This window comes from Hylobates moloch, unplaced genomic scaffold (assembly GCF_009828535.3).
Source record: "Hylobates moloch isolate HMO894 unplaced genomic scaffold, HMol_V3 SCAFFOLD_21, whole genome shotgun sequence".
In the NCBI taxonomy this organism is placed as follows: Eukaryota; Metazoa; Chordata; class Mammalia; order Primates; family Hylobatidae; genus Hylobates; species Hylobates moloch.
The window spans coordinates 43598845-43623385 of record NW_026652296.1 but is presented as its reverse complement, the minus strand read 5'-3'; the positions used below and the strand labels follow the sequence as shown (position 1 = coordinate 43623385).

At 58.8% G+C, this 24541-nt stretch overlaps 1 protein-coding gene across 1 annotated transcript in view; it reads right to left on the bottom strand.

The window, feature by feature from the left end:
* Positions 1 to 3656: 3656 nt before the first annotated feature.
* RRBP1 (ribosome binding protein 1) overlaps positions 3657 to 24541 on the bottom strand; it is a 68539-nt gene continuing 47654 nt past the window's right edge. The window contains 18 exon segments of the mRNA XM_032142810.2: positions 3657 to 4201; positions 4673 to 4816; positions 5366 to 5464; positions 5864 to 5947; positions 6661 to 6768; positions 8527 to 8610; positions 9558 to 9653; positions 10223 to 10294; positions 10640 to 10732; positions 11389 to 11478; positions 11621 to 11704; positions 11786 to 11878; positions 14542 to 14634; positions 15471 to 15561; positions 17303 to 17337; positions 17459 to 17637; positions 19680 to 19818; positions 23342 to 23495. Coding sequence (XP_031998701.1) covers positions 4163 to 4201; positions 4673 to 4816; positions 5366 to 5464; positions 5864 to 5947; positions 6661 to 6768; positions 8527 to 8610; positions 9558 to 9653; positions 10223 to 10294; positions 10640 to 10732; positions 11389 to 11478; positions 11621 to 11704; positions 11786 to 11878; positions 14542 to 14634; positions 15471 to 15561; positions 17303 to 17337; positions 17459 to 17637; positions 19680 to 19818; positions 23342 to 23495 — 1777 coding nt within the window. The 3' untranslated portion in view covers positions 3657 to 4162.

Here is a 24541-nt window from a genome sequence, read left to right as displayed (position 1 = left end):
GTACTGGCTGCTGCAGGCACAGCAAGTACAACTTGTTTCTTGACTAGAATTGCCCTTCGGACCACCAGAGACTGAATATGCCCAACACGCGTCACTTCTTAGTGATTTGGGGCATTTCTGAAATTGAGAACGGGCTCTAGACTGGGTTCCAGCCGGACTGCAGCTGGAAGGGACAGTAATGGCATTATGGCTGGTGAGGGGAGTATTCCAGGAGCCAGGGTTTCAGTGGAAGGAAGGCTTGAGTACCCTGTTTTGTTATTGAGGGCTCTCTGGGCTCTGCACAGTCCCAAAAGGGCACTGGGGAAGGGACTTATGGAGCCTCTGGCCAGTACCCTCAGTAACCAGCCCAGACGTGAAGTAACTTGCCTAAGGTTAATCGACTCACAAGTGGCAGAACTGGGACAAAAACTCAGACCTCTTGATTTCTGTTCCTGAGCTATTTCCACCACCTCAGGAGAATTCACTTCATTTGTCTTATTATAATTGGATCATCTTTCCACATTTCTAACATCTGAAATTCAAAGGTTAGACCTTGTTCAGTGCTAGGGGTGGGATTTGAAAGGGCCAAGAAGGAAAGCATTTCTTTTGGGCTCGGAGCTCTCGTCAGACCCAGCCCTGAAGGAAGTGCAGTGATGGCATCTGTGGAGGGTGTGGAGTGGCTTCTAGAACAAAACCTTGCTTTCCCCGCACCTGTCCCTCAGGCCTCGCTGGCTCCCTGCCTTCACTGCACCGCTTCCTTGTCCGGGTGCCGTAGGTGCGGCCTGCAGGCGCAGCATTGTGGTGCCTGCGTGTTCCAGAATATCACATGGAGACACCTGAGGGGGCTCGTCAGGGCGCAGCTGTCTGTGAGGGGCTTCAGGTCTCGTGCTGTCTATGAGCCACGTTAACCTGGAACTTCACATCTACTCTGTGGGCTCTGGTCATCTTCACCCAGCGGCCCAAACCCAGGGTCTGGCTTTGTGAAGCTGGGCCAGGGAGGAGCAGTGGTTCCTCTGTCGGGCGGCAGCTGGGTGAGTCCTGCCTCCACAGTGAACTTCATTCCAAGAACAGCACAAGCCCGTCCTCTGGTGCTGCCTGAGCTCGGCTACAGCTGGAGGACGGGGCTGCGAATGGCCAGGCCAGTGACCTGTGCCACGCTGGGGAATGCTGTGGGGCTGGGGAGGGCTGCTAGCCCCTTCTGCAGGAAGTTTGCGAGGGCTGCGCCTCAGCTGGCTTCCCTGGATTCTGACATGGAACCTGGCCTGGGACAGCCGAGGAGGCCTGGCCCACCTGAGGCAGGGCCCAGCTGGCGGCCTGGCAGACTCAGGTTCCCTCTGCCCACCTGGGAGGTACCACTGCCGGGCCTGAGGACTGCTCTGGCCCTGCTGGGGCAGGCGGGGACAACAGATGATGGGCCCTTAGAACTGGAGCTGCAGGAGAAAAGCTCCCAAGCGGCATTTTCCTAAACTCCCAGGCCAGCCGCACAAGAGTCCCACACCCTGTGCTACCTGCCTTCAGCTTCCTCCCTTCTGCATGCACAGACCTGGGGCTCCCAGCAGGTGGCCTGAGGGAGCAGGCTTTTAGCCAGAGTCCAGGAGGAGGCCACTGCCCCTCACAACCCAGAGGCAGCAGCGTGGCGCCCCAGCATCCCTTGTCTCTTTCCCCAAGGTCTCCCCTTTCCTCTGCTCAAAATGGGTACCCCTGCCCCATTCCTGTGCCTTCAGAGGGCATCAACCCAGCATGGGGCGCTCAGTCTCGCAGTGTGGCAGGTCAAGGGGGCAATTCGGTGGCAGCCCTGGCACAGGTCTGCCCGTTCCCCACACTCACCAGGGCCCACACCACTGACCTGACCTACGGCCACCCACGTGCAGAGTTCTGCCTCCTGCAGGCGACCTCCCTCACCCATAACCTGTGCTCCCACTCAGACCCCTGTACCAGATGCATGGGGCACGGATGCAGGGGGCCCAGTGGCTGTTGTGGGGCGCTCAGCCCAGGGTGCTCTTCCCCGGGCTCCCCACATTCCAGAGCCCAGCCGTGCCCCGCAAGCACTGACCTCCCAGGCTGCGGGGCCTAGCCACGTGTCAGAGGTGGGTTTGAACCTGCCCAGCCTTTAGCCTGGGGGCGTACCTTCACTTCCATGGGGCGGGATGCACCTCACCGGGAGGACCAAGGGCTCGCTGACTGCCAGGCACAGGGCTGGAAACGGGCAGCCATCAGGTGTCCTTGCGGGCACTTCCTGCTACTCAGTCTCCCAGCCAGAAGCCAGGATGTCAGTGTCCCAAGACCATGGGATCTTTTCTGCTTCAGCCTCCTCTAGAGAATTCTAAAACAGGCAGGCTTGGCTCTCCCTGCTCAGAAACCTCAGTGGCTGTACTGCCTCCTCAGTACAGCACCCTCCAGCCTTGGTAACCTGGCTCCACAACAGGCCGTGCCTCACCCCACCCTCTACGCCTCTACGCTGCTGCCTGAGTGCCAGCCCCCCTCACCTCACACACATCTGCTCTTCCTGGGAGCTCAGCTTAAGCCCACTTCTCCAGGGGCCTTCCCAGGACTCCCAGCACCCAGAACAGCCATGATGCACAGTGCCACACACCACGGCTGGGTGGCCCACAGGCACTTCCTGAGAGCTGACACCAGGGCTGGGCCGAGCAGTTTGAGGCTAAGCAGTTCAAGGCTGCAGGCAGAGGCCGTGTGGGGGGCTGAGGAAGGGAGGCAGACGCACCCCGCAGGGCTTCCCTAGGTCTTGAGGTTGTGAAAACCACCTAAGTCACTGCCACCACCTGAAGGGGCCATGCACGACAGAGATCCCAGAGCAGGCCACCTGCCATGCTCATAGGCCTGTGGAGACCCTCGTTCTTGCTGCCAGTCCTCGACAGCACCCTTCTCACAATGTCGTCCTGCAGGACCTGCCATCCAAGAGCCCAGTTGTCCCCCAGCCAAGTTCGGCCATGCAGACCCTCTCCCAAGATTCTGAGGCTTGGCAGGGAGATAAGAGTGAACAGTCCTTGGTCAAGGCAGACCTGCCTTCCATTCCGGGTTTGGTCGGGGCCCTACTGTGACTCTGAGCCTCTGAACGTCTCTTTGTGGACTAAGCTCCAGGTTCCTATTGTTTACACTCAAAGAGACACACTTCTTGGGGCCAAAGACCATGCTGTCAGGGGCCGCTGAGGACACTGGGTCTGAGGGTCGTGGCAAACCTCAGCTGGCTTCTGCAGCTGAAACTCCACCTCCCGAGGGCAGGCAGTGGGCTGCTCCAGCCCTGGCCCACCCTCCTGGGATGTGGGTGTCTGTTGAAGCCCCAGCCAGGACAGAGACCCCTTGTTCATTCCCGGACCTCCATCACACAGTAACCCAGGCCACCAGCTGTGCCCACAAACCTCAGCCCCTCTGGGATGCACGGCAGCAGTCAACGTGTCTGGCTCTCAGGTGTTGGAGGCCCGGCTCCCTTATCCTGCCTGGAAGGCACTGAGGTCTGGGAGGTGACAAGGAAAACTGCTGGGGGCCCCGGAAGCAGCGAGTCTCAGCCCCACGCTATGCGGAGCTGCAGAGCCTCTGCCTTCAAAGCAGCTGAGGCCCATGCTTGCTCTCTTCCCGAGTGCGCCCCCACCCCTTGGTTCTTCATCTTGGGCCCAGCAGCGGGTGGGGGAGCCCCAGCAGAAGACCAGACGAGACCGCAGCACCGGGCACCAACGTTGGTTTTAATGGCATCAACACCCAGGAGGTCGCACGTCAGTTCTGGTTGGCAATGTCTAGGGGTGAGGGGCTGTGGCCTCCAGGCGGCCCCACAGCCTTTGAGAACTGGCTGCCCGGTCCCACCCGCTTCCCGCCCCGCCCCACTGAAAAAACACGAAACGATTGCACTGACAGACAGACCCCAGAGCGCCCGGCCTCCCACACACCCACGGGGCTGTCAGAGTCAACCAGGGCTTTGGCGTCACTCGGCGGTGGCCCGGGGCTGCGCCCAGGATAGTGTTTATCAAATGTGACACAGGTTCATTTACAAACTGGGGCTCTGGAAGGTCTACTTCTGTGGCTCTAAGAGACTCTTGTCTCTCATGGCTTCTCTCGGAGCTACCGGAAGTTGGGCCTGGGTAACGCTGTGTAGGTTGGTTGGTTGATTTGTAAGGAATGTGTAAGGCATTTTGGTAAGTTGAACAGTAACTTCTTTTTCCACAGAGGAGACTCAGACAGAGGTGCCCTCCTTTGAGCTGCTGCCGTCCTCCTGTGAACGAAGGCAGGTGGCGTGAGGGGGGGCTGAGCCACGAGCCACGGCAGAACCACCTGCCCTCCACCCTGGGCCTTGGGTCCCTCCCTGGATTGACCCCCTCAAGCCACTCCAGTCCCCCGGAGAACAGGAGCCACAGACCCCTGGGGCTGGGGGACAGGAAGGACTTGGTGGGAGCTGAGGGAAACCATCAGCCTGCAGCACAGGGGCTGGGGCACTGGCTAAGGGGCCCACGCAGGTGCAAAGTGAGGACCTGGGCCAGCAGGGGGATCAGACACTCGCTTCCCAGCAAGGGAGCCCCAGAAGGGTGGGTGCTGGGCAAGGTGGGCTGAAGCCCTCGTTAGGAAGTCTCCGTCCCCACTACCTCCGCCCAGCTCTACCTCTCCCGGTCCTGCCTCCCCGGGGCTCCCGGCCCAGCGCTCCCGGCAGCTCGACTCCTCCCGCCCTGCTTTGGCGCCAGGCACGCACTGTCTTTTCCAGCTGTTCCTGCAGCTTCTTCACCGTGTCCTTCTCCCTTGCCAGCTGCTCCTGGGTCGTCTTCAGAAGCTCCTGCAGTTTTGTGGCAGCGCGCCCCAGGTCACTTGTTAACTTCTTCTCTTTTTCTAGTCTTTCCTGATGGTCAGAAGGTTGACGGGCGTCAGCCCTTGCACCAGCAGGAGGGCCACCCCAGCTACACCCATAGGACCCTCATGCCAGGGGCTGGAGCCCTCTGGGGACACAAGGAAGGCAACTCCTGGTCACCCGGAGACAAGTGGTGACGACAGGGAGGAAACCGCCCATGCTGACCGTGAGGGCTGGGTCCTGTGCTCTCAGCACCGCCAGAACTTCCTGGGGCAGGAGCAGTCTGCTCCGCACTGTCCAAGGCAGCACAGGAGACACACCCCACTACTGAGCACCAGACATGTGGCTGAGGAACGCACTTCACGCTCTGCATGATTCACATTTCAACAGCCACCAGGACCAATGGCTGCCATGTGACCATGTGACACTGCAGGGCTAGGAGTCCCCAACCCAGCCCCGGGTAGTGACAAGGGGAACCAGTGCCGAGGGCGGGCCCCGGTGGGGTCAGCTCTCCCCTTCCTGGCCCCTTTCCAAGGCCAAGAGTGGCCCCAGCCCCAGAGCAGACCCTACAGGGTGACCCCCACCCCAGCCCCTGCCTGCCTTCAGCTGTAAGGCCTCCTCTGTTTCTGAAGACTCTAGGGGGCCGGCTGTGCGGAGTTTCTCCAATTCTTCTTGTAACCGACATGCCGAGGTCTGAGCCTTGCCAGAGAGGGAAGTGGGGTCTGGGTGAGACGTCTTATAAATGGCTGTGCTGTCAAGACCCTACCGAGCATGCCTGGGGACCAGGGGCACCCCCAGCCTGATGGAGCAACAGCTCCATCCTGTAGCTGGATGGAATGAGTGGGCCGGACCCACAAGTTCTGACCCAGCCCCAGGCCCTCAAGGCTCCTTAGGGATACAGACCACCCACAGGGCTCCCAAGGTGCCTCCAGCCTGTGCTCCACCTGCCCGGGCCCCACCCACTGCTCCCCAGAAGGCCCAGGCCCAGTCCAGGTGCTGCTGGGCACAGCCGAGCGGGGCAGGGCTGACCCACTCATTCCCTGGAGACTCAGGGCCCAGGGGCTGATGGGGGCTGAGAGCCACCAGGCAGGGCCTGACCTCCTCAAACTCGGCCGTGAGCTTCTGCCGCTGCGTCTGCTCATCCTCCAGGATGGCGTCTGTCCGCTCCAGCTGCGTCTTCAGCTGTGCAAACACCACAAACATAACCCGGCAGCCCGGTGATGAACCCTCCAGGGTCCCAGGGATCCAGCACAGGCCCCACTCTCTAGCTGCTTCTAGCTTCCCCTTTCCCTGCCCCAATGCTCCCCTTGCTGGGGAGAGGGCACCTCAGCCTCTGGTACAGACTTGGGTGTGGCTCAGGAGCAGCTGATGGGGCCTCTACAACCTCAGGGGCCTTTAATGAGACTCACAGGACAAGAAAGATGCCTCCGAGCCCTGGCCCCACGACAATCCCCTTAGCAGCCACACCATGGCCACCCTAGGGACAGGCCCTGCCTCTTGGTGAGGGCTCTTGGTGGCTATCGCCTCTCTAAAGAGCGAATATCCTGCTAGCGATGTCCCAGCTGGGGTTGCAGTGGGAGACAGTCCCCTTTGGTGGCTGCAGACCCTGCCCAGGGCTGCTCCCCAGCCCTGTAGGTGCAGACCCCAAATCGCCGACTCCCTCTTCGAGTCCCACCTCCCCCCACTCCTCCAGGCTCTCCACCTGGCCACCTTCCTGCCCCGTGCTCTGGGGCTTTCTCCGAACCTGGACGACCCACATGGGGCAAAGCAGGGTGGGGTGGGGAAGCAGTGGAGGCTGGAGCAGCCGGTGCGGAGTTTAGTCAGAACAGAGGCAGCAGGGCCTGCACTCTTCCTAGGGTTAGCGATGTGTCTGGGGACCAGCTCACCACCCTAACCTGAACGGGGTCCTGCTCGGCTTGGGGGGCCTCTGGGGAGGAAGCTGGGGCCCCAGCTATGTCACCATCCTCTACGTGGCTCTTCATTTCACTCAACTGCTGCCTGACCTGGAACAGGAAGGGGTGTGTTTGCAAATGCACGGCCAGTCGCACACCCACCATGCTCACTCCTGCAGGGACCCCCTCGGAGGACCATGGCTGCTCTCAACAGCCAAAGTCCCTTCAGGGGACCTGGCTTGGTAGTTGTGACCTATGGCTGGGTCCCCCCCGGCCCCCCGCCAACCTGAGCCAAACCAAGGCCACCAAGCATCTGGGCTAATGAGACCCATGTGCTCTGCTCCAAGCCCAACCGGAGGGGAGCCCTCCCTGGGAGTGAGGTGACCCCTGATGGGCATGGCCCACAGAGTAAATGAATCCGAATGGAACGAGGGGGTGGCCGCCACACTGTCTACACCCTTCGTTTCTCCTTCAAGGACACAGTCCACTGCTCAGAGCCCTTTCTGGGGTCTAGAAAAGATTATGAGATGACATTCTTGCCTAACAAGGTCCCCCACCCCTGAGCTCCATCACTGGGGGTGGGTGACATATCTGGTTGCCCCCAAACCACTGGGCCTGCAATTTGAAAGGCAGGTGTCACTCGAGAGGCTCAGGGAGAGGTTCCAATTGGAGACCTGGGTGGGGCCCTTGGCATAAGCCCTCCAGGGAACATGGGTGGTCTCAGAGCCTGTGCTGAGGGGCCACCCCAAGTAAATGGGAACCCCAGACATTCTTCCCTCCCTCTGAACGGCCCCTCCCAATGCAAATGCCAAACTGCACAGCTGGAAGACAACAGAAACTCCAGGGGGTTTGCTCTGCACACCCCCACCCGGGCCACGCCCCCGGGGCCTGTTATCCAGACTTCGCTCAGCCAAGGCTTCAGTGAGTGGCCCCTAGACACAGAAGGAGACCTGCCTGGGCAGCACTGCCCTCTGGTGTTCTGGCCCGGGGAAGACCTGAATGACCAAGGGGAACCGAGGGTGTTGGGAGTGTGTGCCGGACTCACTGGCTGCTGCAGGGGGAATGCCAGCCCATTTTTATTGAAAATTTCCCAATTTCTCCCTGTTGACAACTAATTCAAGATTTAAAAAAACACCGCAGATCAAACAGAACATGTCTGCGGCCTCACAGGGTGCTGCTCACAACACCAGCCTTGGGGCGGTACCAGATCTGGTGAGGCTGGGTGGAACCTGCCAAGGAGCTGGGACTTGGCATCAGACACCCGAGCTAAACACCAGGAGGGACTCAAGAGGCCGCCTGCACAGGCAGAGCTCCTGTGGTCTGCCAATGGGGCTGCTCTCTGCACCCGGCAGCTGGTACGGGGGCCGGGCGTGGAGCAGGTCTTCCCTGCATGCCTGTGACTGAATTGATCTGAGCTGTCACTGAGGTGAGAAAACCCACAGAAGGCACGGGACTTGCTGAGAGCCCCAGGGCGATGGGTGGCCAGGCCAGGAGGAACCCCCAGGCTTCCCGGTCTTGTGATGCCGGGGACTGCAATGTCCCTGATGCCCCCAGGTGACTACAATGGGCTCACGGGGAATGCAGATGCCCAGAGCTCTCACTACCTTCAACAGGGGACCAGATGGCCAGGGGACGAGAGATGGAGTGGGAGCACCCTGGTCCCAACAGCCACAGGCCCAGCTCAGAGTTCTGGGCAAATGTGCAGGAAGGCCCACAGAAGCTGGCCCCATGCTTCTCAACGGGTGACACTGTCCCTTCCCTAGGCTTTGTTTATCTTTGAGTGGACACAAATGCATGACTGGCAAATGCATCTCACACATGCAACGCCCCAGGTCCCACTCCTGGCATGGGGACATGGAGGCCACCTACCAGGGCAAGCTCATCGCTCTGTTTCTGGGCTTCGCTCTTGGCGGCATCGAGCTGAGATTGAGATTCTAGGAGAAGCTGCCTCAGCTTGGGGAGAAAACAGAGGCAGGTGATGGGAAAAAAGGAGAGAAAAGGAGAAAACCAGTCACCATGAGTTAGCGCCAAAACAGAACCTAATACATCCACTTAACCAAAACCCTGAGGAGGGTCACAGCATCGGGCCGGCACAGGGCTCACCAGGCTTCCTACAGCTACAATTTCTTTCTTGAGGACTTAGGAAGAATGGTGTTCACTGCATGCCTCTTTTAGGCCTTCACAAATGTTTACTGATTATCTCCGGCAAAAAAGGGCCAAAAGTTTGAGATGATTTTTTTTTAGAGATGGTCTCAATCTGTCGTTCACGCCGGTCTTGAACTCTTGGGCAATCCTCCTGCGTCAGCCTCCTAAGCAGCTGGGACTGGAGGTGCCCACCACTGTGCTTGGCTTTTTTTTTTTTTTTTTTCTTTTGGTAGAGATAGGGTCTTGCTGTGTTGCCCAGGCTGGTCTCGAATTTCTGGCCTCGAGCAATCCACCTCAGCCTTTCAAAGTGCTGGGATTACAGGCATGAGCCGCTGTGCCTGGCCCAAAAGTTTGAGATTAAACCAGAATTGGGATACTGGGCTTGTGCTTCTGCTTCTGAAGGGCAGAAAAAGTATCAGATCTAAATCCACTCCCCACCAGATATGACATCAGCAAGCCAGGCAGAGAGTCCCCTTGCGGAGGGATAGCCTAGAATGTCAAACGCCTCCCTCAGGGCAGGGCTGCCTGGCTCTGCCCCTGTCCTGGCTGGGAGGCTGCCTTTTTGAAACCTGCCCTGAGACACACCTCAGGCCTGCCAGCCCAATGAGGGGCCTGCGAGGCTTTGGGCAAATACCTGAGGACTCGGACTTCAAGGCTTATGTCAACGAGAGCTGCTCGCACAGGGCTGAGGAGCAGCTCAGGGAGGACCGCAGCTCTGCTGGGCAGGGGCTGCACTCCTTGCGGGGCAGACTCACCCCTGCCACCTCCTTGGCGTAGTTCTGGCACTCGGCGCTGGCGGCTGCCATGTGCTTTTCCAGCTCTGCCTCCAAATGTGACGTGTGCTCCCTCACCTGGACAGACACACAGACATGCACACGCATGCGCCAGCAGCCTCTGCTCAAAGGGCACTAACCTCAGGGAGCAGGATGGCCCTGGGATAGGTGAGGGCTCTCGGGAGATCCCTGAGGCCCACCAGCTACCAAGCAACGAGAAACTAGTTCGCGGCAAGGGAGCCCCTCACTGAAAGTGGCAGGCTGCACCTGGGCACTCCTGGGGACTGACATGCTCTTAGATTTACTTGCAAAGGTAGGTACCAAGGGTACCTTCTCCAGGGCTCCCTGTGGCGTCTGAAGGGGGCAGTGGGGCCACCTTGACTGTGAAGGCCATGGCAGGAGCCCTGTTCACCAGGGCTGGGCAGGTCTGCACAGGGCCCGTGGCTGGGTCTCAGGGTCCTCTAAGGTAGTAAATGTCTCTCATTAAGGAAAACCAGGATGGACAAGATCCCTTGGCTTGAGAGAGAATGCCTCTCTTAAGGCACACGGTCCATGAGGAAGAAATAAGTGAAGTGCCCTCCGCATTAATGTCACTTCCAAAGAGGCTCCCGGGACAAGAGACAGAGTTCTCTGAGCAGAGCACAGACCTGGTCCGAACTTTCAAGTTCTCCCTTTAGCTTCTCTACAGTCTCTTCGAGATGTTTCACTGTGACCCGTGACTACAAAGCAAGGGAAAGGCTCCGTCAGACACGAGCACCTGGGGGTGTCTCCTTCCGAGGCCATACTGGGACCCGAACAGGACTGACCCAACTTAGGAAGCCCCGGGGATGCCCACTCCGCCCAGCTGGGACGGTCACCCTGGCACCATCTGGCAGTGCCTTCCTAGGCGGGGGCCTCCTGGAGGACGGACTGAGCTGTCATCCCGCAACTGTGCTTCATAGGGTGTCGTGGAAAAGCCCCACCGAGACACACGAGTCTCACAGGTGACAAGAGACAATCCTGTCAACTCTCCCCTGGGCTTCATGTGCTCCACGGCGCCGGGAGGCAGGCAGGGCTGCATATACCTTCTGGAGCTCCTCCTCTGCGGCGCCCACCTTGGCCCTCCACACCTGCTCCTCCTCCTCCACGCTCTTCTGCAGGTCTCTGAGCATGCCCTCCTGGGGGGAAACCGAGCTGAGGCAGGGCCCTCTTCCTCCCGGGACCCGCACCACAGAACTGCATCTTCCTGTCCCTGCAGCCCTGGTGACCTGCCATGCTCCCCCTGCTGACTTCATGAGCGCCAGCATTAGGTGGGGAGGGAAGGCAGCCACTGTCCTGGGAGGGAGGTCCTCTGGCCAGTGGGCCAGTGTGGCTGCAGTGCCACGCAAGGAAATGAGGTCTCTGACCTGCACAGGACCACTAGGACGCTTGTTACTGCCGGGGTTTGCCATCAGCACCAAGTGTGCCAGCAGCCCAGGACGAGGAGCACAGGATGGGCCGGCCAGAGAGTGGCAGGGCTGGACCTGGCATTGCTCTTAGAGTCACAAAGGGGGTTCAACCTGGCAGTCACCAGCTGCTTACCCCATCCTTCCCCTTCCCCAGCTTAGAGGCCGGCCCCAAACCTTCACCTTGGCTCTCTCTTCAGCTTAGACACAATGACGACCTCAGAGGGCACCATCCATTCCCTTTACCATGCAGCCGAAGAACGGGGCCCAGAGTCACAAGGCCAGTGGGCTTTTCCAAAACACCAGGCCACCTCCTGCCCCACAGGCCCCGAAGCTCTCCTTCCCTGCAGCCTCCCGGGATGCCCAGCTGACAGGTTCCCAGTGCTCACCGTCTCCGCCAGGATGCTGCGGTACTGGTCACACTCGGCCTGCAGTGTGCTCTGCGTCTCCTCGGCCTCCCTCAACTTGGAGGCCAGGTCCTGAGAGAGGGAAGAACAGGCGTTTAGTTAGCCACACACAAAGGTTCTTCTCTTGGCTTCCCATTGAAATGACTTGGGGCAGCCCCTCTTCCTGGGGACAGGGGAGCCCGACAGAGGACCCTTGCCAGGCAGCCACACTTACCGAGGAGGGCTCCGCGGGAGCTGGCGGGTGCTTCAGCAGCGTGGGGCCTTTCTCTTTGAGATCCTGTAGCCACTCAGTGTAATTCTGCAACGAAACACATTCGGTGAGACCCGGGGACGTTCCCTGGGAACTGTGAGGTCCCCGGGAACCACCTTCCCCTCCTACCTGTTGTGCCAAGACAGAGAGTTCTGGGAGCAGAGCCAGCAGGGCCTCCATGGTCTGCGCCTCCATCAGACTGAGCTGCTTCTCCGATTCCTCCTAGGGGGTGGGTGGGGAAGAGCGGAAGGTGTTCAGCTGTGGAGGTGTGGGGCACCTCCCCAGGTCTTTACTGATATGCCCAGGTCTCTGCCCCAGAAAGGGCACATCCTCAGCTCTTCAGGGAAGCGACAAGAATCAAAGGAGAAGATGAGGCTCCATGGGGCTGACTGTAAGCAGAGGGGTTACCCAGCCTGTGTCTGGTCCATTTTCAAACAGACTCAGCTCTGATGAAAGGAGCACACTGGGTCAGGCCAAGATGGCAGGTGCCAGCTCCCGGGACATCTCCCAGCAGGGACAGTCTCCACCAGCTCTCACTTCCCGAGCTCTCTGGGCATGTGTGCATGTGTGGGGGAATTTGGGGGGGCCCCAGTTGATATGTGGGAGCCAGGGGAGGAAGAAGGGATGGGAGGACACTCACGGCCCCCAATGTTTTGGAATCTAGAGCTGGGATGGGGATGGGGGTGAAGGCAGGGAAGCGGTGCGTCTGCTGGCAGCACCATGGTTAGGGGCTAGTGGCAGCCAGGAAGGGGCAACCCAGAGAGGCTCATCTCCAGCCACCCTGGAGAGGGAGGACCAGCATTCCCCCTCTGCAGAGGGAGAAGCCCACTCACTCAGAGGAGACAGTGACTTTGCACCTTGTGCCATGCTGGGTCCGACACCCCCCTCGGTCCTCAACGAAGAGCCAGCGGCCCCCATTCAAAGCACAGCAAAGAAAAGGAAACAAAAGGAAACAAAGGGGGCCCGAGGGAATCATGAAGCAAAGCCTAGGACCACAGTGTCCCCGGGGAGAGAGCTGGGCCCTCCCACACCCCGAGGGGGTGGCTGCTGGAGTAACAGCCTGTGTCTGGCCCTGCCACCACCTGGACAGGCCTGGCCTAAGACCCAGGGAGGCCCCAGGAACTCCATCTGGATCAGAGCCGATGGAGTGTAACTCCCCCAAGCAGAGTCCTGGAATGTGCGTGAAGGATGCTGACCATCGGACACCCAGCCTGAGCGCAGCGCCCTCTGGCCTGACGCACACCTGAGAAGCGGGCCCTTCCTGGCTGGCCAAGTTATCCACAGGTAGGGCCTGTGACCCATGCGGACCCTTGACCTCATGACCACCGAGGCCTCTAGTTGTGAGTCACGGCAAGCTGGAGACCCAGAGGCCACCTTCTATCTGGATGTGTGACCACAATCAAGTCAGGTGACATCTCTGGTCACAGCTTCATTTACCACATGGTAGCCAGACAGTCTCTGAGGTCACTGGGGGCTACAAGGCCAAGATTCTAGGAGTCTAACCATAGCTCTCACAGGGCGACCTCAAGCCATCCTTCACCTCCTGCCCTAGCTAGTGGTCCTCATCTGATGCAACCCTCAGGCTTCCTGGGAGTCACTGCAAAGCTCCTGCCGTTGGGGCAGATACTCTCCGTGAGGGAGGCTGGGAGGGGAGGCCCTTTCATGAGGTAGGAAAATGTGTGTGACCTCCAAGTGTGGGCAGGGCCTTTAGTCGCAGCTGCTGCTGGCCAGAGCCTCCTCACTGGCTCCTGGACGGCCCAGCACCCCAGAGGCAACCCGTGGGCTCAGACACCGGGAGACGCCTGCACACGCCCCACCTGGACAGCACGGAGCGCGGGGCCAACGCAGCCTCTGTTCCCCGAGTGCTCGCTGCAAACAATGTCCTCCCCTCTGTGACTTACAGACTCCTCATGGGACTGGGAGTGGTGGCTCACGCCTGTAATCCCCACACTTTGGGAGGCCAAGGCAGGCAGATCCCTTGAGGTCAGGAGTTGGAGACCAACCTGGCCAACATGGCAAAACCCCATCTCTACAAAACATGCAAAACTTAGCCGGGCGTGGTGGTGCACACCTGTAATCCCAGCTGCTTGAGAGGCTGAGGCAGGAGAATCGCTTGAACCCAGGAGGCAGGGGTTGGAGTGACCTGAGATCACGCCACTGCACTCCAGCCTGGGCGACAGAGCAAGACGCCGTCCCAAAAAGAAGACTCTTCACAGAGCCCCCCGGCCATGACTTCAGAGGCCCAAGCAGCAGGATTACCCCGACAAAAGGACACACAACAGAAATAACACCAAAAAAGGTCACAAAGAGTGCAGCCTCAGGCTCACTGCCTCCAGTCCCACCCAAGCAGCTCTGTACCCTCCGCCAGAGGGACCGGCACGGAGAAGCCCATCAAGGGGGCACCCCCATCCCTCTCTTGGAAAGGAGCAAGTGAAGAAGGGAAGGAGGGCAGGGAAAGAGGTGGGAGCGGGAGGCGGATGTAGAGCCGTGGTCTGGTGTGGACTCAGGAGCTCTGAGGTCAAGGCCACTCTGTGCGCACTTAGTGCACTTTGTACGTCCTAGTACACCTGTGCGTCTGTGTGTCCTAGTGCGTCTGTACGTCCTAGTGCCTGTGTCTGTCCTAGTGCCTGTGTGTCCTAGTGCATCTGTGAGTCCTAGTGCGTCTGTGCATCCTAGTGCGTCTGTGCGTCCTAGTGCTTCTGTGCATCCTAGTGCGTCTGTGCGTCCTAGTGCTTCTATGCGTTCCTAGTGCCTCTGTGTGTTTGTCCTAGTGCACCTGTGCGTCCTAGTGCATCTGGTGTCCTAGTGCGTCTGTACGTCTTAGTGCATTTGTGCATCCTAGTGCACTTTGCATGGTAAGGGTGTGAGTGTGGTTGGGCTCTGACCTTGGCCTGGGTCAGGGAGTGCAGCTTCTCCTTGCAGGCCTGCTCGGCCGTGGCCAGTGCCTCCATGGCCTTCCAGTTCTTCTCCCGGAGGTCCTGGAGGGGACACAGGTGAAAGGTCAGCAGCCTGAGCTGGTCAGTCGCTGACACATCCCCCATGAGCTGCCTAAGCTGGTGTCAGAAAGGACAGGGCCCAGAGACCCTCCCTGATGCCACCCTGGCCCACAGAGGACCCGCCACGGGACAAAAGGCCCTTTCCTTGGCCCATGACCATGGTGCCTGCACATAAGGCCTGGGTGCCGTAGCCAGAGGTGGGCAGCATGGCACAGGGTGAAGACACCACCAGCCAGAGAGAGGAGGGAGGGCCAGCCTGCGTCCTCAGAGGGAAGAGGTTCCTGCCACCAAATGGTTAGTGCTGATCCCTCGGGCCAGCTCTGGCGGAGCCTGGCACAGGGAGGCCAAGGTCAGGGCCTGCCTTGGGAAGCTGCAGCCTCTGCAGGGAGCAACCAGGCCAGCCAGCAAGCCCGGTTCTGTGAGAAGGGGGCAGCAGGGTGTGGCCGAGGCCACACCAGGACAGCAGTCATGCCACCTGCCCAGCTTCTACATCCCCTTCTCCTGGGACCAGGATCCCCACTTAGGGTGACCCTGTGACTCAGGCCAGGCCAACGGCACACTGTCCCCACCCCAGGGATGACTCCACACTTGAGCGAGTGGCACAGGCTGATCTACAGGCAGTCAGCCCTGGGTCTTTGGTGGAACTCCGGGGTGAGCAGAAGCACCCCCCAGACCCTGGACCCCCACAGCACAATGGGGTGTAGAAACACAAGCTCGGCCTTCCCGAGTCCGGAGTGGATGCCACACAGCAGAACTTTTCCCGGCCCCACCTATGCTGCCCTGGCCCGTCCGTCCCCGCCTGTGCCTGCCGCACTCACATTGTTCTTCACTTTCTGCTGCTCGACGGCCTCCCTGAGCTCGGTGGCCTCCTTCTCCAGACCCGACACCTGGGACTCCAGCTCCTTGAGGCTGAAGGGACACAGAGAGGTCACCGCCCAGGCTCCAAGGGGCTACAGCCCCCACAGATCCCACCTGAGGCCCCATCCAGGGAGGAGCACCTTCGAGGCTGAACCATCTGGCCAGGGACAGTCCCCTCTGGCTGCCCCCACCTCACGCAGTGTGAGCTCCCAGGGAAGCCTGAGCAGCCCCCAACCCCCTCCCCTCCCCCCCATCCAGAGCACTGACCCCAGAGCTGTCACCAGAGTCCCAGTTGGTGACACCGGAGAGTTGGGTTTTCAGAAGAGGTGGAATCGTGACCCTGCCCTCAGAGCTCTCCTGGGGCCCTCACAGCTTTTCCCTCCAATCCCCACATCATGTGACAGCCTCCGCCGGCAAATCACCCCAAGAGCGTCCCCAAAAGAATGAGACCCCAAGGAAGAGGCGTCAGCAGGCCAGTGGCAAGGACACACTGACAATCACGCCCTTGGCAGCCACTGCCCGAGTTCCAGAATATCTGGGGCTGAATCACTCCTCTCTACTCCAGAGCAGCATGGCCCAGCCTACACACAACTTTCAGATCAACTGTTTGAGAAGGAAATAAAAGCACCAATTTCTGCCAGACACATCTACATGATGCAAGAAAATTCAAATTGATCCTAACTACAACATGAGTTAATTATCCTAGTAATATGCTGTGTGGCCCAAGAATCTGATCTTAAAACACAGAGCAAAACAATAACCTCTCTACCCCAACAAACACCACCAGGAGAAACAAAGTTTGCCCATGCTTTTTGGGAAAGGAAGGTGGACAAGGTTTGGTTGTGGGTCATTCTGGGCCCTCAGGGTGGCTGGCTTCCTTTCCCAGTCCCCAGGCCGCAGAGCCCAATGCCAGGGAACATGGACTGTGGCCTGGGGAGCTGCCTCTGCTGAGAGGCACACAGGGGAGGTGCTTCTTTGGTGACGAGGGCCAGGACAAGGGAACTTTGTGAACTGATGGCATCTGACTGTATGCAAGGGAATGCAGGATACCCTCCATGCCTCCCCCACCTGCTGCTGCATGGACCCCTAGCCATGGCGGCCAGGACCTGCCTCCCGAGACTGTGGGCATGTGCTACAGGAGGCGAGCCCCAGAAGTGACGGTCACGAGGACTCCGGCCCCGACTCGAGCCACCCCACCCAGGTGTTGGCTCCGGCCTTAGCAACAGCAAACAAACACTCCCCGAGCATGGCCTGGCGCTGGTGCTGCTGACACGGAGGGAAAACAAGGTCTGGCCAGCAGTGACGTCACCTCACAGATGGAGGAAAACAACCCTGAGACGCTGCCAGCTCTGCCCCGATGCCTCGAACCTGTGCTCCAGCAGCAAGCCTGGGTTTGCCATTCTGGGTTGTGCAACCATTTTTCCTGTTAAGAGTTCCTGACCTCAGCCCCTAAAATCCCTTACTCGTACACACAGAACCTCTGACCAGTCAGTCCCTTCCCACAGAGAGATGGACGGGTGGATGGACGGACGGCAGGTGGCAGGGGGTGCTCCCGCCTGGCTGAGGCCACTCGAACGACGTGATCATGAAGCTCTCTGCAAGGCCGCCTTCTTTCCCGCCCAGGCCTGTCCCCCGTCCTCTAATCATCGGAGGATGGGGGAGGGAAGGGAGCCTCTGAAAGGGGCTCTTCTGCAGAGGACCTGAGCACCCTCCTGAAAACCCTGGCCCCCAAGGGTCTTTGGTCCCCCGGGCTGAGGCTCAAGTGAGTAGGCAGGGTGCTTCCCCAGCTTACCGAGTCTGCTGCTGGTCAGCCTCCGCCTGGCTGGCCTGGAATGAGAAACAAAAAGCTCCTTGGTCTCCAGGAGACTCATCTCCCGCAGCGGGGCTAGTCCACCCACCTGCTGGATGAGTTCCCTTTCCTCCCCGTGGCCCCAGGCAGGAGGCTGACCTGGGCGTCCTGGGCGTCCCGCGCCTGGCCCGCCTCCAGCAGGGCCTCGATGGAACGGATTCTCTCTGTGAGCTGGGAGTTCTCCGCCTTGGCCTCCTGGAGCTGCCCGCGGAGACCATTCAGCTCCTCGCATTTGCTGCGCACCTCCGCCTCGGAGGACTGCAACTTGCTGTGCAGCTCTGGTGCAGAGGAAGGCAAACGAGAGAAGTTAAGAGACTGCAAACCCCGGGGGGTGGGGAGGATGCCCTCACTGCTGCCCTCTTAGCACATGTGGGGCACCAAGGGCTTCCTCCCACCTCCTCTGTGTGTCTGGGGCTCTTAAGACATACGACTGACCACTGGGGCCTCTTGTTAGCTGTTGAGGAAAGTGCCACTCTGGCATCACTTCTGAGAACCGTCAGGGTAGAATACAACGCTCTCAGGACACTCATGAGAAAATGACAGAGAGTGGAAATGGACTCCAGCTGAGGCTTTTAAAGATTCATCTTCTAGAAGACTCTTTTTCTTACCGAGACCAGAAGTTCCTTAGAAAGTGGCTAAGTGGACCCCATTGCCACACCTCCCCCACCTCCCTGGCTGGGTCTCCCCCAACCCCCAAGACCTCTTCACAGTCGAAAAAGGCCAGGGGGTGACTTTTCTGCCCTGGGCCCCTTTCTCCCCTTGAGGCGTCCTCCTCCCCAGGTGACCTCAGACAGTCCTGTGGGTCCAAGTGTCATCTTCATGCCTCTGAGGCTGCACTCTCCCCAACCCCAGGCTCTGCCATCTGCCACTTCTAAATGAAGCTCTAGTTCGACAACGCAAACCCAACATCCTGACCTCCCAGGACTCCTCATCTTCCTCCCTCGCCCACTGCTGAAGCCTACGAGCCCATACCCGCCATCTGTCAAGCTGCCCTCTTCACCAGCACCTCTGCGGCCACCTGGGCCCTGCCCTGTTGCCTTGGGCCTCGACAACTGCAAGGCCTCATCCCTGGTCTCCATGGGCCACTCCTGCCCCTCTGGTCTGTTTTCCACCTGGTGCCAGCGTCCAGAAGCGCACATGAGACCACTTCATCTCCTGCCCCAAGCACTTCTGTCACACTTTCCACAGTGCCCAAGCTCCTCAGAGGGAGGGTGACCTGGCCCTGCCCTGCCACCAGCCTTCTCCTTCCAGCTACACTTGTTAGCCCATTTCTCACACAGGCCAAGTCAGTTCATTCCCAACTCCGGGCCCTGTGCTGGCCTCTGCCATGCATCCCCTCCTGCCTCAGAGAGTCTCCAGGACCACGCAATCTAAAGCCATGTCCAGCCCTCTGGAGCAGGGGCCGGCAAGCTGGGGCCGTGCCTCCCAATCTCCATTTTTCCAAGTGATATCAATGAAGCTTTCTTTGAACACAGCCGGGCGCCTCTGTTCACCCGGTGTTAATGGGCACTTTTGCCCACTGTGGCAGAGCTGAGCAGTTGTGACAGAGACTGGCCAGAAGCATTCACCATCCATCCCTCACAGCAACAGTTGCCAACCCTGCCCTGAACACAGTCCCTGTGGAGAGGGCCCTGCTGTGCAACCCCGTCCTTGCAGGTGACCCTGCCGTGGAACCCCCAGTCCAGCCCAGCCCGGCACCCGCGGCAGTGCTGGGCCTGGGGAGTGGCTCGGGAAGCACCAGTGAGCCAAGGGCCACGGGCCTCTCACTGCACCTTCAGCTCCCTTTCTCCAAGGGCTCTTGGCCCTCCATCCCTGTCACCCTTTCCATGATCGACTGGAGCAAGGGAACCACGAGCTTGTAAATGCCGCCTGGCCTCCTGGGCTGACTGAGCTGGGAGGGTAGAAAGGCCCAGAACACACATTTAGCCGAGACGCCTCAGGATCTCCCTGGCTCACCCACAGCCACTGTGGACCCAGGCTTGGGAGGGAAGCAGTGCCCTCCGCCCCCATATGCCCTGCCCCCATGCACACCAGGCCCTTACAGGCCTTGCCCCCTACTTCTAGCCCCTGTAGGTCCCATCCTCGCAGCTCCACCCCCGCACCTCTGGACTGCGCCTATAGGCTGACTGTGCCCCCTGCCAGCCCCTGACTGGGCATAATCCCCTGCTCTTAGACTTTCTGAGGGGCAGTCAAGGGATCTGTGCTGCTCTCACTCCAGCAGGCCTAACCCACTGAGTTTTGGCACTGGCAGTGGGGCTGGGCCGGCATGCAGACCCAGCACCCTGCACTAAACCTCCAACCCCACTGCCGCCGCCCTCACCGGCCATCTGCTGCTGTTGCTCCTGGGCCTTCTCGGCATCCGCCCGGAGGCTGGCGTGGCTGCTCTGCGCGCGGCACAGCTCCCGGCTGACCTCGTCCAGGCGCTTCTGCAGGGCCTCCTCACTCTCCCTGTGGGACGCCTGGGGACAGGCAGGGGAGTGGAGCAGTGAGGACGTGGAAGGACCAGGCCCTCAGCGGCTCTGCGGTGGAGGCGGACAGAGCTCTTTACCCCACCAAAGCCCCGTGCAGTCTCTGGTCCACGCGGGAAGGAAATGCATCCCTCAAGGCTCTAGAACCCGCACAGGCTTCACTTCGGCCAGAACCCTTTCATGGGGAGAAGGCAGCTGCCAGGGACCCACACTCACTTCCCAGTTCTTTTCTGAGTCCCTATTTTTACATTCTCAAGTGGTTCATGAAGACGTGGTTACTGCAAGAGTCCAAAGATATGGATTCAGAGTAAACTAGCGACATTTCCCAATCCAGTCCTCGATTCCTCTCCCGGGTGGGGGACAGCTTGGCAGATCTCCCACCTGCAGCTCCATGCATTACACACACACACGCACGGTGCACCACTGCGATCACGCTACAGGGCAGTGCTCTTAGTTCTTAATATTAGGTTGAACCACATGAAATTGTCAGTGTTTGACGATTTTTACCTATAAAAATGGCAATTTCACACAGTTCAAAAGTATCTCAGAGACATTTCCTCACTCAGGACAGACAGGCCCACCACACCCTTGTTTAGGAGCCACACGGAGCCACACAGAGCTTCAGTGTTTGCCCAGTTCCTGGCTCAGTGTCAGGCAGGCTCTGGCAGTCCCAATCGGTGCTCCAAGGACACCCTCGTTCACCTGTGAAGGATTCCCACACACTGGAGCAGAAGTGCTGGCCAAGGCCTCCATTTAACCAGCCCTTTGGAGAACTCAGTTCTCCAAAGAGCCCAACCACTGATTATTCACTAACAAGCTTGTCTGGGGGCAGAACCAGGTAAGAGGGGCATCAACAGATGACTGCTGTTTGAATAACAGGCTGTGAGTTATCCCTCGTCAATGCCTTTACCAAGCTGATCCCATCCACATCCGTTTTCATTTTCTTTTAGGGCAATGGCTGCACAACCTGGAGCTGAGGTAACTGCTCAGATGAGCACCATCCGGGCAGAGGCGTGGCTGGAGCCAGTGAAGCCATTGCCGAGGATGTGGCCACTAGGCCGTGGTTCACGTGTACTGTGCAGTGAAAACTGGGGGCAGCTTTAGGATGGGCAGTGCTTTCTGCATTAGAACGTAGCAGGGGATTACTCAGTACCAACTCCTAGGGAAGAAACAAAAGAAAGGAGTGACTGCAAGCTGCTCCCAGAATGCACACCTGCTTCTCCTCTGCCAAGTGTCCCGGGCAGGAGCCTGCCCTGCACCCACCGGCTCCAACACCCTCACACCTCTGCCTCGACCAAGATACATAGGGCAGGGTCACTGCACGACTGGAAGAAAACACACCAGCTACTGCTGCCTTTTTTCTTTAAGAAAAGGGACTCCAGCTCAGACTGCAGGGAGACTGACCGCACATGTTTTCTGTTTGTTACCAATATTGATTAGAACTCTGATTCCAGCAACAAGCAAACAAAAACCCACCCACCTTCAGGAACCCTAAACTTAAAATCTTTCATGGAAACCATGGGCCTCCATCCTAAGACCTGAGATGACAACTGTCTTTGCCTTGAAGAGAATGTTGTTAGCACAGCCAATCACACCGAACAATTTCAGAAGCGGGTCCCATGGCTGGGCGGGCCAGCTGGGGACTTTCATAAGACCCTCCCGGATTTCTAAAATTCAGTTCTTCTAGAAGGATGTCATCAGCACCTTCAGTGGGTACTTTCTTCCAAGCAGGCCCCAAGAGGCCGTCCGGGGAGAGACAGGCAATGAGGGGCAGGGCATCTCCCTGATGCCAGTGCTCCAGGACCGAAGGTCAGCACAGGCCACCCCCGCCCTCATTCCTGCAGAGCTGGCTGGCAGCGAAGGGGCCTCAGGTGAAGGAAGGACAGTCACAATATGGAAAGAGCCCCATTTTCACCTCAGCAAAAAAGAGACACTTTCTACAACCTCAACCGCCAGTCTGACTTGGAGATATCTTGAATGAAATTTTGTAGAGTTCACATTGAACTCTTTTTCTGAAAAGCACTGATCTAGTCCTAGGCATTCTGGGTGTAACAGCATGGTTATCTCTCACAGTCACCCTGCAGGACAGCTCCTACTATCCTGCCCATAGTACAGATGGGGAAACTGAGGCTCTGAAATAACTTGCTAGGAGGTGGCAGAGCCAGGACATGAACCCAACAGCTGGCGCCAAAGGCCTCACTGTCAATCACAGACTTGACAGGCACAGAATCTTTGGTGTCAGACTGGAGAGCAGGGAATCCTCTGCCCAGCCCCAGGCTGTGGACAAGGACCCTGAGTCTGGAGAGGACAGGAGATACTGGGAGCCTGTGGGCCCTGGCGAGATCCTTCGTAGGAATGACACGTGATGGTGACAAACCAAGTCCAGTTCCAGGCCCAGATGGACCACAACCATCCGGGAGCCTTTAAAACACAACCATAGGCAGGCCCACCCCACAGCTTCTCAACTCACTGTTCTGAGTGGGTCTGCTTCACATGAACATCAGAAAACACCAAATTATCCATCTCAATTCCACCCCAATTCAAACTGTCTCTTTGTCCACGTTCTCTTTTAGTCCTTGTACACGCTCAAACATCACTCTTAAAATTTCGTGTCTGTTCTAGTTCCTTCCAAGAGGCAGCACTAATGCCCCCACGCACTACAGCCTGGTTTCAATGATGGGACAGAAAAAGGGCCCTAAGCCCCTGGGGTCACTGGGGTCTCCTCATTATCCAGAAAAGTTAAACCCAAGTGGGCATGACATCAAGCTGCCTCATGCCTTGGGTAACAGCCCTATGCGGGGTCCACCTGCCCAACACAGGCCAGCAGAGGGATGGGAATTCACCAGGCAAGGCCTCTGGGCTGGGAAAACACGCTGCATGCTGCCCGTGTTCCCCTGGGGACAGGGGGACAATCTTCCTCCCTCTGAAGGAGAACAGGCACCCTCCTGGGAAAACAGGCCTCCAGGCCACACCCAGAGGCTGAGAAAGAAGAAACCCCAACTGGCCTTGAAGCCAGAGGCCGCGTCCACAGCCTGTGGGCTCATCTGGCTGCCCCAGAGCTGCAGTACCACAGTGGGGGCAAGCATGGGAGGAAAAACACGGCTCCAGAGCGAGACTCGGGGTTCAAATTCTGCTTCTGCCTTGTCCTGGCTGGGTGTACTTGAGGTAGTTGCTGAACTTCTCTGCACCTCAAACTCCCTTATGGGTAAAAATGCAGACACTACCAATGCCTACCTCATAGGGTTACAAGGAAAAGTGGCTGAGTTAATGCTTGAAAATGCTCAGAACAGTGCTTGGTATACAGAAAGCTCCCGCTTGATGCCAGCTATCACTATTACCGAGGAGACTAAGGTGAAGAGTTTGAGCCCCAGCCCTGCAGACACCATCATCTGTCCCAGTCAAGGCTAGAAACAGGTGCCCAGTGTGGCAGGGCCAGCCTGGGCCCATCCCTGCTATGCAGACAGTCTTGCTGGGCAGTGAACAGGGCACTGAGGCGGCCACCGCCCCGACTCACCTGCAGCTGCAGGACCTGCTTCTCGAAGGCAGCTGCCTTGGCTTCCAGAGCTTTCCGCTGCTGCTCATCTTGCCGCGCAGCCTCTGACTTCTCCACCAGCTCTTTGCTGACCTTGCTGAGTTCCTGCCGGAGCTTGGCCAGCTCTGCGTTCTGCCTGCAAGACAGTCACCAGCCCGACTAACGGAAAGAAAAGGGTGACGGGATCGGTGGTCCAAGCCCTCCCTCCAGGACTCCAGCTCTCTTGTAAGTAAGCAGTTGCCCAAGTCTTGAAGCCATTACCAAAGACACTTCTCCATTATCAGCTGTGTGGGGTTCGGCATTGTGTTTTCCTGAAGACATTGTTTTACCCATATAGTGCATGAACCAGAGACAGCATAGAGGAAATGTGCACTAAAGCGCCCCACGGGAGCCCCTCCCAGAAACAGCCAGCAATTCACAGAAAACAGCAACACAGTTCTGGGTGCAAACCAGCCCTGAGATGAAGATCCGCCCGCCTTGACCCCCTGTAGGCCTGTGGGCAGCAGCCCACAGAGTCCATGCGCCCCCTCACTGGCCAGCTGGACCAGGGCCAGGCTGGGGAGGCTGCCCAAAGCCAGAGCCTGAGGTGCTTACAAAACAGACCCTTCAGGACTGCACTTCAAAAGCTGGGTGTCAGGAGCTGGGAGGAATGTTCCGGAGTTACAGAAGGAGCCTTAAAGGAAAAGAGGGCAGCTGGAGGCCTGCCTTTCCAGCGTGAGGCGTGTGATCAGGATGCCACTCCCTCACTAGCAGACACTGCCTCAAGGCCAAGGACTGACTGTCCAGCCAAGGGACACCACCAGACAAGACTGTCCCAAACCCTGGGACGCAGCACCAGGCCAGGTGGAGCTGGGAAACTGGGCTGAGGCTAGCTTTGCTCTGCTGCCTGCGGGGTGGCAGGTCCCACCTATCTGACTTGGGGGCTGCCTCGTCTGTACTGAGGAGGCCACACCAAAGCCCACTGTAGGGCCATCAGCTGCATGCTTCACAAGGCCAAGGTTCAAGAGACCTGGGAGGGAGGCGGAAGATCGTGTGGTGCCCTCAAGATGGACTGGGAGCTCTGAAGTGGGCCTGGGAAAACACATCCGCTGCTGAGAGCCACCCACCAGCCAGAGCTTCTGGGCTGGCAGGGCCACTGCCTCAGTCTGACAAGTCTCCTGGCTTTAGAGCCCTACCCAGTAA